General features: G+C 39.2%; 1 protein-coding gene across 9 annotated transcripts in view; it reads left to right on the forward strand.

Annotated features, from left to right (window-relative positions):
• The window catches only part of EBF1 (EBF transcription factor 1), a 265,144-nt gene that overhangs the window by 236,007 nt on the left and 12,453 nt on the right, over positions 1-16,684 (forward strand). For all 9 annotated transcript variants that reach the window (XM_074552027.1, XM_074552028.1, XM_074552029.1 and 6 more), the window contains exon 11: positions 182-270. In XM_074552027.1, the coding sequence (XP_074408128.1) occupies positions 182-270 (89 nt within the window). The remainder of the gene's footprint in view (positions 1-181; positions 271-16,684) is intronic.

Genomic DNA, 16,684 nt, shown 5'->3' on the forward strand with positions numbered 1-16,684 from the left:
AGCTGAAGTGTGAAGGTTTGGATGGAATTCAAAGGACCAACCTCAAGCAGTGTTTGGACCAAGACCTGAGTCAGTGCTGAGTTCCAAGGGGGTTTTGCCATGGTCCCATGGTACCTTTGCCATTGTCACCTGAGCCCCTGCTGTGCCTTTGTCACCTCACCTTTGTTTGTTGTTGTTTCAGCTCTGAACGAACCCACCATTGACTACGGTTTCCAAAGGTTACAGAAGGTTATCCCCCGGCACCCCGGTGACCCCGAACGCTTGCCAAAGGTCAGCACAAAGTTTATTGTTCTGTTAAATGTGGTAAAGATGGGTTATTGCACGTTTTTGTCTGAAAGTGCATATCTGTGAATATGATGGTCCTGGTTTGGTACCCAACCCAGATGAGCTGAAACAGAAGCATGACCAAGAAAGCCCAATCAGCAACTGGAGCCTTAGGAGAATTCTGTTATCTTCTCAAACAGCTCTTGCCTTAAACACAAATCTTTCTCTATGTTCTAAAATATGTAACAATGCACATATTTTTTGGTTAAATTTTGGGACCTGAGAAGTGTTTTTATGGAATAATGATGCTTTTTGGTTTTGACATCAGTAGCTCTTTGGCAGCATAATTTTGAGAACTTCACCATTGATAAAATCAAGTTAATTGGATGTGACTGCATTGCTGCTGCATCATGTATTGGTTTAGGGTAATAATGATTATATACTGTTTTATTTCAGAATTGCTGATTTAATTAGAGCATTTTGTACTGAAGTGATGTTCATTCTCATGAAAATTAGTGAGGTTTTTTGTTGATTTCTGTCAAGTAAAACCTGGGGGAAAGACAGCATTGTTCAGATAGGTTTCTTGTACTGGGAAAACACTGGGATTGCACTCAGATCTGGTTTTGTAGCTTGCAAGAATTTGCAGTGACTTTTGTGGTATACTGGAGTAAGAGATGGGCATTTAAGTGTTGCTGGTGTCCACAGGAGCTCTGAGCAATGGTGATGATCTGGAGTCACTGTGGCCAGCTGCCAGCACATGTTTTATCTGCTGTTACTGAGTGAGCTGGGGAGTCAGAACACTCCCTGTGGAAAAGAAAATGTGAATTTGCAGACCTGACACACAGACAAATGAATTGTTCAGTTAATGTACATCCAGTATAGTCTTTGTGACTGGGCAATACTTGTGACCTTTCTTCTGTAGCTCCCTGAGCTGTCCACAGGCTTTCATCAGGGATTGTTGTAGGTTTTGATTAGTTGCATTTCTAAAATGTTTGAAAGGTGAGGAGATTTCCTGAACACTGGAACTTAATTTGTTTAATTCCTTGAAAGAAATAGAAGTCAGTATGTGACTTTTTTTTACAGGCTTGTTCTGTCTTTTATCTTTGCCTGGGAAGGCTGCAGGCTGTGGTTTTGGGGTCATTGATGTGTTGTCCTTCCCTCTTCCCACCAGAGAAACATGCTGTCGTGGGGAGTTACATTTACCATTGGCTCTGTTCACCCTCTGCAAGCTGTCCCTTTCCCTAACATTTGGACAGACTTGCAGCAGGACACAGCTTTCATGGCTTGTCAAGTTTCACTCCAGAGGTGCAACCCTTTCCAAAGAAAGAGAGCATCCTTCTGTAGGGGCTTTTTTTTTTTTTTCACCTCTATCCTGCCTCTGCTGCCAAATGTACTTCTGGAGAAAAACAGTTTCTCAGAAAATAAGATGCCAGCTTGCACTATGCACCAGGCATTTGCAAGGTCCAAAGGAACTACTGCAAAACTTCCCTAAACCCAGCATTCCAGCTGGCTACTACATAGCCATAGATTTTATTTAAATCAGGAAATTAAAGTAAAATAAACCTGGACAATTCCAAATTGAGTTATGTGTCTAAGGGTTGTGATGGAACAGGAATTGGGCTCCTTTTTGGCTCCTGAGGCACTGAGAGGATCCCCAGCAATGCCCCTTTGTGCTGGTATGGAAATGTGGGAATGCAGCCTCCAGGATGAGCACCCTCCTCTCTCCCATTTGGTCTGACACTGGTACCACACATTCCTTCAGGCAGAAGAAAGCTTCTCCTAGCTCCATATCCTGATTCTGAAATTTAGCAGGTATTTATGGATAAGGTATGAGTGAGGGTTAGCACTCACTCATCTGTCCCCTCCTCTACCCTCTTGGCTACCTGTGTTTCTTTGGAACATCTTTTAAACTGATGTCTTTAATCTTTAAATCAAGGGAAATTGTGGTTATGTCTGGAGAGCTAAGATGTGATGGCCTAAAAAACAAGGTCACTCCTTTAGGGTTGGACAAACTCAGCAAAGAAACTGGTAACCCTGTGCAAGCTTAGAGAGAAACAGGATGTAGAGAGGACTTTTTTTTGTCTTTGGGTAATTCCTTCTGTGCAAGCTTGAAGGTTGGACCTCAAGTTCAAGTCTCATTAATATGCCACGCACAGAGGCTGAATGCAGCAGGGGTTGGCACATGTCGACTCCTGTGTTTGAAGCACTGATGGTTCAATTCCCAGCATCACTTGCTGGCTCCAGGATCAGCATCAAGGACGTGTGAGCCCCTGTGCTGGTGAGCACTGCACAGTGCTCTTCCCCATGTCATTAAACTAGGAAGGGCTTTGGCAGGGTTCCACTGCAGACAATTCTCAGTGGCTACTTAGAGGAGTGTTGGAAGCCATATGGCTCCCACAGTGGAACCACGGGCAGAAAGGGCAAATGTTCCAGAGAAACAGAAGAGAGGAGAGCAGTGCTCAGAGCTCTCAAAATCCTTCCTTCCATTTCCCCCCTTGTCCTGGCAGCACATCGTCGCTTTCTGTTCACAAACATAAAAATCTTGTGCCTTTGCATTAAATAAACAAAGCAAATAATATTTCTCTAATTGCTGCTGGGGTTTGTGGCCATTATTCCATTGAAACATTACTGATGAATTAGAGATCTTCCCAGAGATAGAAGTGGTTATAATTTTTGTGTTCATAAGGGCATGCTGCCCTTCCCATGAACCATCAAGAGCACTCTGCTCTGTGACTTATCCCTGCAGTCAAGGAGAATTGTTCAGACCATCAAGTGAGTGTTAGCACATGCTCTGCCCTCCAGAGTTGAGGAGTTAACAGCATTTCTAACACTATTGAGACTGTTAGAGAAGTTTGATCTCAACAAGTTTAGAACCAGTATTTTCAAAAATGCTCAATATTTATGCTCAGGAAGAATTTTTTGAAATTTTCCATCTATCTGCTTGAAATAGGCAAAGAAAAAAAAGGACAGATTTTAAAAAATAATTTCTCCTTCCCTGTGCTTCAACAGGCAAATTCCAGTAGAGAATGCCCTCCCACAGTGAGGAGAATGGGAGCACCTGGAAATGAGGGTCTTTGGGCTGCTAGATTGACAGCTGATGTGCTTAACGTAGAAATGCAATATATAGTTTCTGGAGAAAAGAGAGAGGGAGCTGGTGTTAGCAGCTGAGCTATGGAGCAGTTTGAGCCAGAATCCAGGTCCCTTGCTGTCCAGAGCAGGTTGGGGAAGGCAGCCAGTGGAAGGAGATGTGCATGTCTGTACAGACACCCCCACACCCACAGGCACCAGGAGGAGAGACAAGAGGTGGTGGGATTCGCACCCAAAGCTTGGAGGGAGATCAAGTACCAGGAGTGTGCTGGGCAGTGTAGTCTTTCCTTTCTAATACAGACAGGGGACAGATCAGAGGAAACAAGAGACCTCTGGGGATAAGAGAAAAGGAACACTGTGATGCTAAGGTTGGGAAATGCTGTCATTGTCCTGCAGGAGCAGTCTGTAGGGAGCCTGTGTGGAGCTGGGAGCAGCCCTGCACGTGTGTGTGCCCCATTTCCATCTGGAGTGATTGCACACGTGCACACAAATGCACTCGTGTTGTTGGTTCCTGTGCACATAAACTGCAGTGGAGATCACTGAAGAGTTCAGATCACAACAACATGTTGAGTCTATTAAGGTTCATTCATGTAACTACCCTGCAATCCTTAAAATAAATCCCTGGCAGACACGTTGCAATTCTGCAATTTTGTTAAAACTCCACAGCTAGAGCTGTAAAACAGCTTCAGCTGTGAGCTAGATTTGAAACACATCCATCCTAAATGATTTAATAACAACGATTCCTCTTTATATGCAATTTCCTAGATTTTATTTGCCATTTTCACCACTCCTACAACTCATCACTTGTATTTAGATTAAGCAGAAGATTGTTCACTCTGTGTTTGAGCAGCGAGTCATTGCACCAACCCCCTCTGTGATCTGACGTCCTCTCCCTCCCAGTCTGTTCCTTCAGTGCTCTCTAGGAGACCCCTTATCCCTCCTGAAAGGGACCTTTACTTCTGGTTTCTCTTCATGTAGATGAAAGTGGAGCTTCTCTCTCTAGTGCACAGGGGACTCCCTGCTGAGCTGAGAGCACAGGTAACCAGAATCCTCCTTCCCTTCAGCTCCTTTTCTCTGGTCAGTCATTAAACCCCCCCAAGACACAGCCCAGCTCCTCGTTTAGGACACTAATAAAAGACATGTGGTTTTTAGGAATCAGAGGCTGGCAAAAGCAGTTGTCTTTTTCCATATGAAATCCCACAGATCTGCCCTTTATCCATCGTGACATGGGTATTGTTTATATTGCAAATAAAGGTTGTCTCTAAACGTGGGTGGTTGGCCCAGGCTTGCTAGCAGAGGTTAAAATAGCAATGAAGACAATGCAGCTCAGGTTTGCTGCTTCAGACAGACCCAATGGAAATTCCAGAAAGGACTGCCATCTACTAACTCAACATACACTCTATTTTAACCTAAGTTAGTAATTTACAGCTAAGAAAACACTTTTTTTTCTCCCACCCAGTGTAACAAGAGAGTCATTAGAAAACTTTTATACTAAGTGTGGGCAGGAAGGGGAGGAATGTAAAGAGGAGCTATTGGAGTTCAGCTGTACAGCAAGGAGGTCATAGGATGTGCTTGTAGGGCTCTAGGAGGTCATGAGATGTGCTTGGAGGGCTCTTCATTCTACTGTAAAATTTACAGGAATATGAGACCAGAGTTAAGGTTGGTATTGAACCCTTAACAGCTGGGTTTTTAAAGTTCCCTAGCAATTTGAGCTCCTGGTTGAGGAGCTTGTTTAGGGGGTCTGGTATTTTGTTTATCCTATAGAAAATATTCAACAAGAGAGCATCAAACTTCTGAGATGGTGAGATAGCTGTGCAAACGTCACCCTTACGGGGTGGTGGATGTCACAGGGGTGTCTGGGAATATGCAGAGCCTGAAAGGAGAGAGCAGAGGGACAGAGGCAGCGCTCGCTGAAGGGCAGAGCCAGCACACAGGGCTGGCAAGGAGCCCTTTCCTTTCTGAAGGTCAGCAGTGTGCACACACATTTCACTGAGCTTTCTTTATAACTGGGTCAGCATTTACTCAGCAAATGATTAGAGCAGATGGTGTAATTTAGAATCTATGACAAAACTTTTAATAGATCAGGGCTAACATGATGACAAGGAGCTCTGCGCCGTTCTCCACTCCCGCTCTCTGCTTTGCCTTGGGGTAAAAATCATGCCTGGGATTGGATTTTCTAGTCTGCACATTCCATCTGAGCGACTCCAACCACTTGTTTGAGCATCCTGTAGGAGGGATCCCCACATTTCTCTGTTCCTGTATGGTTGGTTTTAAATATAACAATTCCTTGTTGGTTTTAAATATAACAATTAACTGAGCATGACAGGAAGACACCAAACAGGTAAACACAGTCCCTTTGAGGAGCAGGTTTTGGAGGAAAAAGCCACAGTTTGAAGAAAGTAACAAAGGCTGCATTTGTGTATTTTGCTCCATGGAGCTGAAAATATCTAGTAAATTGATCCCGTGGGAGTAATAAATACACATTACTTTATCTTGTACTTCATGTCCTATACCCCTGAGCCTTGATAGAACAACACCACTTAATAGACTTAAAAAAAGAGTAATTACAGTCATTGGTTGTGTGATATTTCAGCCCTTCCAGCCCTGCCTGACCTTCTAATTTAGCTCACCGTGTCTAACTAATGCATTTATATTCATCTTTTATGAAGCATGTGTAGTACAAAATTGACTTTGCAGCCTTTAGCAAGCTGTCTTACCAGGTTTGGGATCTGGTTAGTACAGCGTACTGTATAGCATATGTACATTTACAGCAGAATTCTCCATGCATATGGTTCTGATCTTCTATTACTTTTTATCCTTTTGGAAATAAAATAAAAAATATTTTTTTCCATTTCATCCTCCCCTCCCCTTTTTTAAAGCTTTTATTCATTGCGGCATTATTTACAGCTAAACATGCAGGCAGGAAGATGCAAGCATTTTTAAAATGATTACCACTAATGTTTCTACTTGTCAGAAGTGCTTAAATTTTCCTGCACTTTGTCTAAAAACTTAGCACTTTTACCTTTTAAGAATTACAAATTTCTAAGATCTTACCAAGCTGATTTACAAACACAGCTGACAGTTTATGATGAATGATGTTGCAAAATGTGCAATATGTTTCTCTGTCATTTCTATGCATGTATATATTAAGAAGAAGATTAAGAAGAGAGAGAACCCCCCTCTGAAAGAAACCCTTGAGTTAGAGAGCACACACACAAATCTCTCTCCTGTGTTTCCTCATAACTTCCCGCTCACTTCACTCATCCAGTGGAGCACAATTGTTCTCTGTGCATTTTCTCCCACCATATGGTATCCTCATTACCATACACTAAGGGTCCATATGGGGAACTTGTGAAGTGAACTGTATTCATTTTAACTGCCAGATGAGCAGCCTTTTGCTTTGCAAGCTTAGCTTAAGTCATCTGCTGTCTTTATGTTGTTATGGCAACACAGCACCAATAAAAAATTCTAATCTACTGTAAGTGTCTGGGATCACAGTATTTTAAATGCTCCCTGTAACTGTCCTCCAAGTGAGGAGCTTGTTCTCTCAGTGGGACAAAGGGTTATTGTCAACTCCAGCAGGTGGCAGTAAAGAAATTGTTTTTTTTTTTTCTTTAACCTTTCTTAAAAATATCTATTTTTCCTTTCCCCCCATATCCCCTCACCTCAGAAAGTCATAGAATTACACAACATGGTCAGTCCTTTACACACCGAGGATTTCTGATGCTCAGGTAGGAATTGCAGGTGATACTTTTAAGTTACAGCTCAAATATTAAAGAGAGCAAAGAATGAAACAGTGGTGGCAGCTCATGAGCTTTATTGAGAGATTTAGGCTCAAGTACCTCTTTCACCAGGAGTCTGATGCCACCTTTTCACCAGGACTCTGATGCCTCCATAGCCACACAGCTATGTTCAGTTTTGGAGCTGTTTTCTTGCTTCTAGCTACATTTCCAAACTCCTGGATCAAACACAAAGCTAATTAAGAATATCTTATATTAATGGAAATAGGCAGCAGCATCCTTAAACATAAATCATCTTCACCTCCCCAGGCCACATGATATGTTGCATCTCTGTCTCCCTGTCTGCATTGAAAGTGAACGTTTGTAGTCTCAGTTCATCAGTTCACATTAGCCTCATGCTGAATATTTAAACACAGAACAATTTGAACACACCATGAAGAGAGACAGTGACTGCACTTTCACTCGGAACAGCACGAGCTCATCTAATAATAATTTAGTAAATCAGCCATTTAGTGGCTCAGTTGTACACTGTATTGTGCCAAATAATATTCAGTTCAACTGAATGCTGGTGAAATGGAAATCCAGACTCCAGTCATGTGGCACTTTTTTTGCTCAATGGAGAGATGAAATGGAAAACCACCCTCCCAGAAGACTGTTTGAATGTAGTGATTTATCAAAAATATAGTAGAGTGACAATATAAACAGGATTTGGTTGTATGGGGTACAATCTATTCTAATTAGGTTTTTATTATTGTGGTTTCTCCTGTGCAGATTATTTGATAATTCAGGATTTGCATTTACCTCTTCAGTTTATTTTATCTATGGGCAGAGAGCAGATCTGTGTAGTTACAATCCTTTAAGGCTCAGTCCTCTGGGGAGCCTGGTGAGCTCTTTATTGCCTTATTCTGAGCCCTGTCTCACAGGGAGCACCGTGCCCCAAGGAGCAATGGGGGAATACAGCTGCTGCCATGGGTGTTGCTTCATAGCATAACAACAATATCAGATTGATTCCTTTTCCCTTTCTAAGGCTATCAAGATTAGTAGGGAGTGATTATATCTTAGACTGACTGATATAAGTGGAATAAAACAGGTTTTTGTGCGCCCATCCTTGCTTCCTATGTGCTGACTGTACCTTTCCTGACCTGTATCAGCCTTTAATAAAAGATATTATGTCACCCTCCAAAACTTGCTTTGGTTCTAACCATAGCCCACTGTAATTTCACCTAACAGCTACACTTCAAGGCTGTCTCTGATGAAGATGGGGGAGAAGAGAGTGTGTTTTCCTCGAAAGTGTGTTGTGAAGTTTAATTTGCTCCCATTAAAATGGTGCTTTGAGATCTCTGAACGCAGGGCATTGCAGGAGTGTGAAGTAATGTCTATAATCTCACCTAGAGTCTCCATTTCTGGCCTACTTTTAGGTGTTATGTGGTGGTTTACGTGGTGATGTAAAATATGATTGCTGTGTATTTCTCACAACACAGCCCAATTGAGTGGCAGAAAAAGCATCTCCAAACCATCACGATGCCATTTAGCAGAGAGTGCTGGAAGCAATAGGAGCCTCTTGTCGTAATTCTTCTGCGAAATACAGAGCCTCACAATCTCTGCCCAGCTGCTGACGCTGGAAAACTCAAGCATTTTGGTAAAATGAATCAAGCAGTAATGTTTCTTTTATGAGATCCCCTCCCAGGAAGGGAAGGTTTGGCACCATTTGGAGATCAGGCTGGGTGATCCATCATAGCAGAGGCAGCTGTCCTGGAGTGTCTCCCAGGTCACCCGATCGAACCAGTGGCTCTTACAACTGTATTATTGCTCATGGAACGGTAATTGAGGCACCATGGTTAAAAATTACCTGGTCTAATAGGCAGTGAACAATTTGCACTCAATACAATTATAAGCCAAATCATTCATTTCATAACACTTGGACTAATTTATTTGTTGACCTTTTAATATCCATAGCTCTTCAGTAGTATTAACTGCAACTTGGACAAAATCTCTTGTTCATTTTACATTCATTGATTTTTTTTTTTCCATTGAGGCAATAACAGTTGTTTGAGTACAACCTTTTCTTTCTGCTGTAAAAGTCAATCATGTAACTTATGGAGATATAACTCAACTGGACTGGAATGTCCTCTAAGTACAATAGCACAATCTCAACCTACTTGTACAGACATGGAAATGCAGTTTGGATTTATTTTAAAGAATATTTTGGAATACATTTGTGACTGCACATAACAAATGATATATTTGCTGCGAAGAGAATGAAAACAAGACCAGAAGCATTTCTAAAGCAGAGCCACATATATTTAACACATTTTTGTTGCTATATTTTGGGCAGTTCAAGATACAGAAATTGTGGCATTTGTTGATTTTGTTCTTTAGGATGACCTAAGTGTCTCCACTAATAATGATGGATTCATAATTTTATCTGCTCATAGCATCTTGAAGTCCAAACATTTGACAGAATAGAGGTGCCCAATTTTTCCAAATGTGAGCTTCAGACAAATGAAATGTGTTTAAAAGTTTTATTAACAAACAGGAAATAAATAATACTTATAAATTGATAATCTGGATTTTCTTTCATTATCCAGCTACAAACAAGCATGAGTGCTGAGGTTTTGTTGATCAAAAAAGCTACTGAAATATTGATGTATTCTGAAAAGCCAGTATTTTGAAGCAATTCTATAAAATGTATTGGTGTAGTGACAATGGTAATACTTTTCCCTCAACACTGAAAAAGGAGCCCTAGATCATGTAAAATGCTGTGCCTGCTTTTACTTTCTGGAGCTGTACACAGAAATAGAGTGTTACCTCTGTGAAATGTTGCATAAATCTCTTAAATTCATAGTTATTCAACATTTATACTTGCTTTGTATAATTTCAGCTGAATTATAGGACTGTAAATTAAACATAATAATACAAGAAACAAAATAACTTTTGTTTCTGATAAGGAAGTTGAAGTTTTTTAGAATATCTGATAGGAGCCACTTTGTTGAAGTTGTCCTTCTGAGCCAAAGTCTCTTTGTACAATAAAATACTGTGAGTCTTTTGAGCACATAAAATATGGTTGTTACACATTCGGTATTTTATGCTTCCCTAGAAATTACCACTTGTATCTGCACCTAATCTATGGTCTGTCTTTTCATTTCAATGGGGTCTGAAGTGGTCCTTGGCTGTAATGAGAATGCCCCTTTCGAGAGACTTCTTTTAATTATGCCGATGATAAAATGGAAGTGAAAGCAGTCATTTGTAGGGGTTATGACTGAGCAGTGTTTTAACTGTAATACTAAAACCCACCAACATTATTCCAGTCTCTCTTTCAACATTTTTATGCATCCACTCTCAGAGCAGAGTGGAATATTATTGTAGGTCAGAATTTCAATGTGTCTTATTTTTCAGTTTCCTCCTGCTATTAAAAGTAACCTGAACTCTCAATTTCTAACTGCTCACACTTCCCACCTGAAGCATCCAATCCAGGAAAGTGACAGTTTCACAGATCTAAATGATAGGCTGGGTTTTTTCTTTGGTTTGGTTTGGTTTGGTTTGTTTGGTGGGTTTTTTTCTCCTTCATTAACAGAAAGCATAGGTGCGTCTTTAATTTAATGTGATCGAACACTTGGGGTTTTTTTTTAGTAGAAAAGAGCTAATTTGGCATATTTAGATATTTATTTAGATAGGTAAATGCATAAGACAAACTGAAAATAAAATGGACAAAACACATGTCTACAATTAACACTTCAATTGCTACACATCTCCTCTGATTTACCTCAGCAGGATTTTGGCCATGCATTACCAAGCATATTTCTCTATAGATTTAAATGTGGCCAAGTGAATTAAGCCACCCAATACAGTCTAGTTTGACCTAATGTGCAATCAATTAAAAAGTGTTAGGACTTGACCTGTGTTTGGAAAGTCTTTGTGTATACAAATAATAAAAATAGATATCAGCCTGTCCGTTTGCCAAGGAATGTTTTTCACTCTTACAAATACATAATTTGTTACCCGCATTGTGCCATACACAAAATCACAAGTCACAGGTAATCTTTTTAATCCTCAATATTCCAGGGAATTTTTCTAATGGACACAATAATATGATCTATAGAATAAAGCTTCTAAAAGAAGCCTGTGCAGTATCTTTGAGTGACAGAATTCAGTGTGCCTGTTAATTTTTCCAAATTCTTTAAAAGTTTACCTAAGTCCAGACCCTTAAATCATTCAAAACCTCCATGTTCTCCAGCTATCAGATGTCTTTGATGTGGGTCATGACAAACTGTTGTCCCTAAAGGAGATTATTTAAGTCCCAGCAGAGTGATTTTAATTCTGCATATCTGCTCTCCTATACCCACTCTTCTCCCTTTATTTAGAGACCCAACATTAGCAGACAAGTCCAGAACTTTTAGCAACAGAACCTTCCAAATGACTTGCCAAATGCTTCAGTTGATGATAATATGGTTGGAGCATCCAGGCTCTCAAATGGCAGTTTATTCAAAGAATTATTCCACACCAACAATATTAATGGTGGTTTATTCCATGCCACCCTGTATCTAGATGAAGAACACATCTGTGTTAGCTACTAATTCTGTTGTTGTTTTATGCCCATCATTTATGGAAATGGGACCACTAGCATGAGTGGTGGGGAATAAAAAAGGAGACTGATTTTTTTTTTAGTATTTAACTACACCATATTTCCAGGAGCTTAATAGGTGTAAGATGGGAGACTTGCAAGGACAGACTTTCAGACAGATCATCATAATTTTCTTCCTTCTTTTGTCAGCAGTATTTGCAAAGAAGACTCTTTGGGCAGGGTGTGTTTCCCCCGTATGCATTTATCACCTTTGTGGTTAGGAGGAGTTTTAATCATCGATTCTCAATGTTTATGACTAAATGCCTGCTCCCATTTGCACTTCAGCATTTGTTCTTTCTGCTGCCTCATAGAGGCTTCCTATATTTTATTTATAAGCTTGGCTCATTGTGGAGCAGGTGGTAAAGTTATGCATGACTGTTTTTAGTGCTGTACATTTAGGCTGTGATTTTCAGTTTGGGTGGAGGCTGATGAGACTACAGTGGCTTGGAAGACCAAGGTTCTAGCTCCCACTGCAGACATGTTTTCTGGGAAGCTGCCATTGAAATTCAGTGGCAGGAATTCAGTGCATTCCATCCTGTAGGCAGTGGTAAGCTGAAGCTTTTTTTTTCCCCCTCAAGTTAGATATGTCTTCTTTCTTTCCCATTTTGCCTTCTTGTCTTTGTGGTATTTATATGGTGTTCACTTCTTTGGTGTGGTTCAGTCATAATACATGGAAACCATTCAGTTGTTTGTTTGTTGGAAAAGTTTTCAGCTTGGTGTGAGTACAAATATCTTTCTAGAGAAATGGCCCTGTTATTTTATACTTCCCATTAGGCTGGCACAGTTCCCTTGGTCTTACAGTAAATGGAGGAACTTTACATTTTGAATGGCTTTTATGAGTCTTTATAAAGCTATAATTGCTGAAAATGATACAATAATGCAGTGCTCACTGTTGATGGGGAGAGATGGGAGGTTCTGGACAGCCTGAAGCTCTTGTGTACCAAGCTCAATGTCTGGGATTTTAGATCTTTGGCATTCTTGTAAATGTCTCTCTTGGTTTTGCCTTTACATTTGAAAGAGGTGTTTGCAATTTTATCTTTTAAAATATAATGCATATAAGTGTAAGTTTAAAACTTACTTCTGACTTGTGTCCTTAACTATCACATTTATTGTTTCACCAACTGAAAATAGTTGATAGGGATAGTTTGAGCACAGATGACTGTGATTTTGACTGGAAATTTCAGAACGTGACCTTCCCAAGGTGAAGAAGTGAACTGAGTCTGATGCTGAGCATTTTGAGTCTGCAGAGGAGGTTTTTCTTGCAAGTAGCCATGAGAGTAGGAAGTCAGAAGGCAGAGGCAGGAGGTCAGACATAAGAGTCAAGGAAGTATGAATGACATCATCATCCCTAAGTACCCTCTCAGAAGATGAATGAGCTCTCTCTTGTATTACAATGCTAAAGAGCATTAGAAGGTGATATGATATCCAGACAACACATAAGATAAATGCCTCTGAGGATGCTGGAACAGCTTCCCCCCCACGCCCTCCATGAGTTCATAAATCCTGTGGTGGTCTCAATAATACAATATGTGGCTGGTGAGTGTTATATATTGTGGTCAGCTTCTTCTTGACAAAATTCATTTCGGTTTAACGAGTACCTTGAACATTATCTAATTTAGTTACTTAAGCTGAACAACTCAGTGTAACTCTAGATACCCTTTATTTCACCAGACTCACAGCCCTTTTGGGATACAGAGTGGATTTTTTTTTTCAAAAGTTTCTGAATAAAAAGTAAGCAGATGTTACAAGAAGAAATACCTAGTCTCCTTTAAAACTAACAAAAAATGTGTTTGTCATGATAAGTCTTGACACAAAGTGCTTTCATCTTGATAAAACTTCAAATGCAAGTTTCATATTCTTAATGAAATCCTTCTGAAGGGAATGCAGGACTCCAGCAAAACATGCAGAGGTGCTGGAGTGTTTGAGGTACATTCAGTCAGAAGTGGATTCAGTTTGAATTTTAGTCTTTGTGCTTCAAAAGCACAGTAACTCCAGTTACTTTATATTATTTTTTTCTACAGTAGTTTGGGGATATGCAAAGCTGCAGTAGAATTTACTGCTCAGCCCCTCTTTTGGATATGTAGACACCCCTTAGTATCTTCAGGAGGAAGAATTGATCAAAATATTTACTTGTGAGTGTGTTTCAAAAAATAAAAACTAAAATTCTCTCAGTAGAAAATCAGCTTCAGTTTGGAATAAAAATGGACTATGGATTTTTGGTGCGCAGAGTTCTGAGGTATCATATGTAATTGCTAAAGTAATGTTTCCTTTTCTCAATATTTGCTCATTTGTGCTTTTTAGAGAAATAATATTATTCTCATTTGAAACAAAATGCAAAAAAATAAGACCCTCACATAGGTTTAGCTAAATGCTGCTAAGTCCTTAATTCTAAACCAAAAACTGTCAGACTTTTAGCAGTAATAGAAAAGTGGATCTTCCTTGACAAATGCCCCCATAAATTAGATATTAGCTGTAGTCAAACTCTGTCTCTCTCAGGAAATATTTCCACTTGCATATTCAATTGGAAGGACCTTACATGATGCCCACTTACTGCTATGAAAATCTAGGCTTCGGAGATGAAGGCAAAGAAAAATTTCTGAGAAGAAAAGAATATCTGGAATAACAGACCTTGAGCTTATGCAGAGATTTCTTTTCACAGAATGTGAGTTTCACTCACTTTTTGCTCTGTCTGTCTGCTGCTCTGTCCGCCCCTCTATCTGTTTATCTGTTACCATCTCAGTGGTAATATGCAGTATCAATTGGATTTTAAAAGACATAGATCTCTTATACTAGCTGTCCTTTTTTATAATACCTTTTACAAATTTAATCAATGCATTTTAATATACAATATAGTTTAAGTGCAATATACGATAAATATTCAAACTTCATCTTAAACATGCTCTAGCCTTTAAATTGTTAAAACTGCAGTGCCCTTTCAATCTACTTACATAATGTCATAAAATATACATTTCAAGGTAAATGAAGTCAGCTACTTCAATTTAGTCCCTCAAACTGGTAGTAAATGAGAGGTTAACACTATGGTGCCAAACCCATTATTGAGTAAATTTAGCACCTTGGACAGCTCTGTAAAATCTTTATTGCTTTCCTGACCTGCTCGTCATGTTCTGTCTATGTGTTCAGTGGCTCTCAGCTCTGATTGAAAGGCAATATATTAGATCCCCAACACAAACATGCTCGGGGGCTGCTTCACTGTGAGCGTAATGACACGGAGGTGAGAACAATTTTCTGGTCACCGCAATCCAAGCACCTTGCAAGGTCTGCTGCTCTAACTCATAGAGGACTTCGGGGGCTCCTTTGTATGAGGAGCAGCTTCTGTTGTAATTTAGGCAGAGCTGCAAAAGGTTTAAGATGCATTCCGAAAACAAGAAGTTAATATCTTGAGCCTGTTTTTAGCAGCATTTTTGTTGTGTGTTTTTAAAGCTGGTTTTTGTCTATAAAAACTACCATCAGCTCTGGAATAGAAGATACCACTATTTGACACAGGAGGGTTTTTCTGTGACATCTACTTTGTATGATTTGAAAATGTCATAAACAAGAAATGCTTTTCTTGTGTGAAAATATTGGTAAAGAAAGTATGAAACTCAAATTTACAGACCCTGAGAATGTTGGAAAAAAATAGAATCATTGACTAGCTAAGAAAATTGAAAGCTACTTGTCAAGAATGTTTCAATAAAACATCATGACAATTAGTTTTATTTACATGCAATATGATATGGCATCAAAGAACTTCCAGTGTTTAAGAACTGAAATATATTTGATATGAGGGAGAGCAGCTGTAAGATTCTATGTAATTACCTCATTTTTTAACATGGTTTTCAATCTCTTTTTAGATGCACTCTAAGGTTTTTAGCTCAGCATTATATAAATAACTATGATTAGTCAGGTAGAGCAGAAATGACTATTTAAACTTTCTTTTTTTTAGTAATTTGGCATAATGACAGCTTAGGCTAACAATATACCAAAGCAGTTTGCGGCCTCTGTATCACATTCTAATTTTCCATCAGTGAAATATATACTGCAAACAATTTCAACTGAAGTGAAATAAATCCTACTTTGCAAATTCAAACACCTGTGCAGTAATTTTCTGTCTAAAATCAAGGAACGAATAAGAGAACATTTTTTCAGTAATGTCTCTGTTCTTCTCTAGTTTGTATCTTCAGTATGAGGCAGACAGGGCCCTCAGTGTTGTGAGGAATGAGGATTGTTTGTACCTGGATGCTGTTTCTGTCTGTCTGTCCATGATTATACTGCTCACTGCTCTGGTGAAAAAACAAGAAAAAAACCACCCCAAACCAGCAATTGCAACACAAAACCAACCCCAATCTTAAAAATCAAGCAAAGAAATGAAACAAAACCTACCAACAGAAAAAGGCTGTAGCAACTTAACTCCTCGGAATTTGTTTCAAGAGTAGTGATTTAAAAATCCATCAATTATGTATTACATCTCACTTCATATGTGGAAAATAATTTAAATGTGTGTTCTGAGACAGGGGTGTGTGCAGCAGAAGGCAAGCCTAAATGTTTACTGGGAGAACAAAAATCCTCCATCTCATTTTTGAATTTAGGACATTATATATGTCATAAGTAGTTACTGCAGTATGACAACTATTTTATGTTATATTATAGAGAATTTAAAATTGAAAAAAATGCTAATATGCATCTAAAAGCTTGTCATTTGAAGAGTTGTTCAAGGATTTTTGAAGAGGTTATGGTGACAGCAAAATGAACGCAATTATATCTCTATTTTCTGATCAGAGTCTACAGTATATGAAAATTGAGCATTACTGTTTCTTTTTGGTATAAAATATGGCTATTGTGTAAAATATTTTAAGTTTAAAAGTTTAACTTTGTAGAAAACTGTAAAATGCTTAGAACTGCTACTATTTTTGTAAGCTCCTTGCAGAAATATGCCATGGTGAATAGCGTCATCTTAGAATATTAGAGCAGTACT

Source organism: Zonotrichia albicollis, chromosome 15 (assembly GCF_047830755.1).
Source record: "Zonotrichia albicollis isolate bZonAlb1 chromosome 15, bZonAlb1.hap1, whole genome shotgun sequence".
NCBI lineage: Eukaryota > Metazoa > Chordata > Aves > Passeriformes > Passerellidae > Zonotrichia > Zonotrichia albicollis.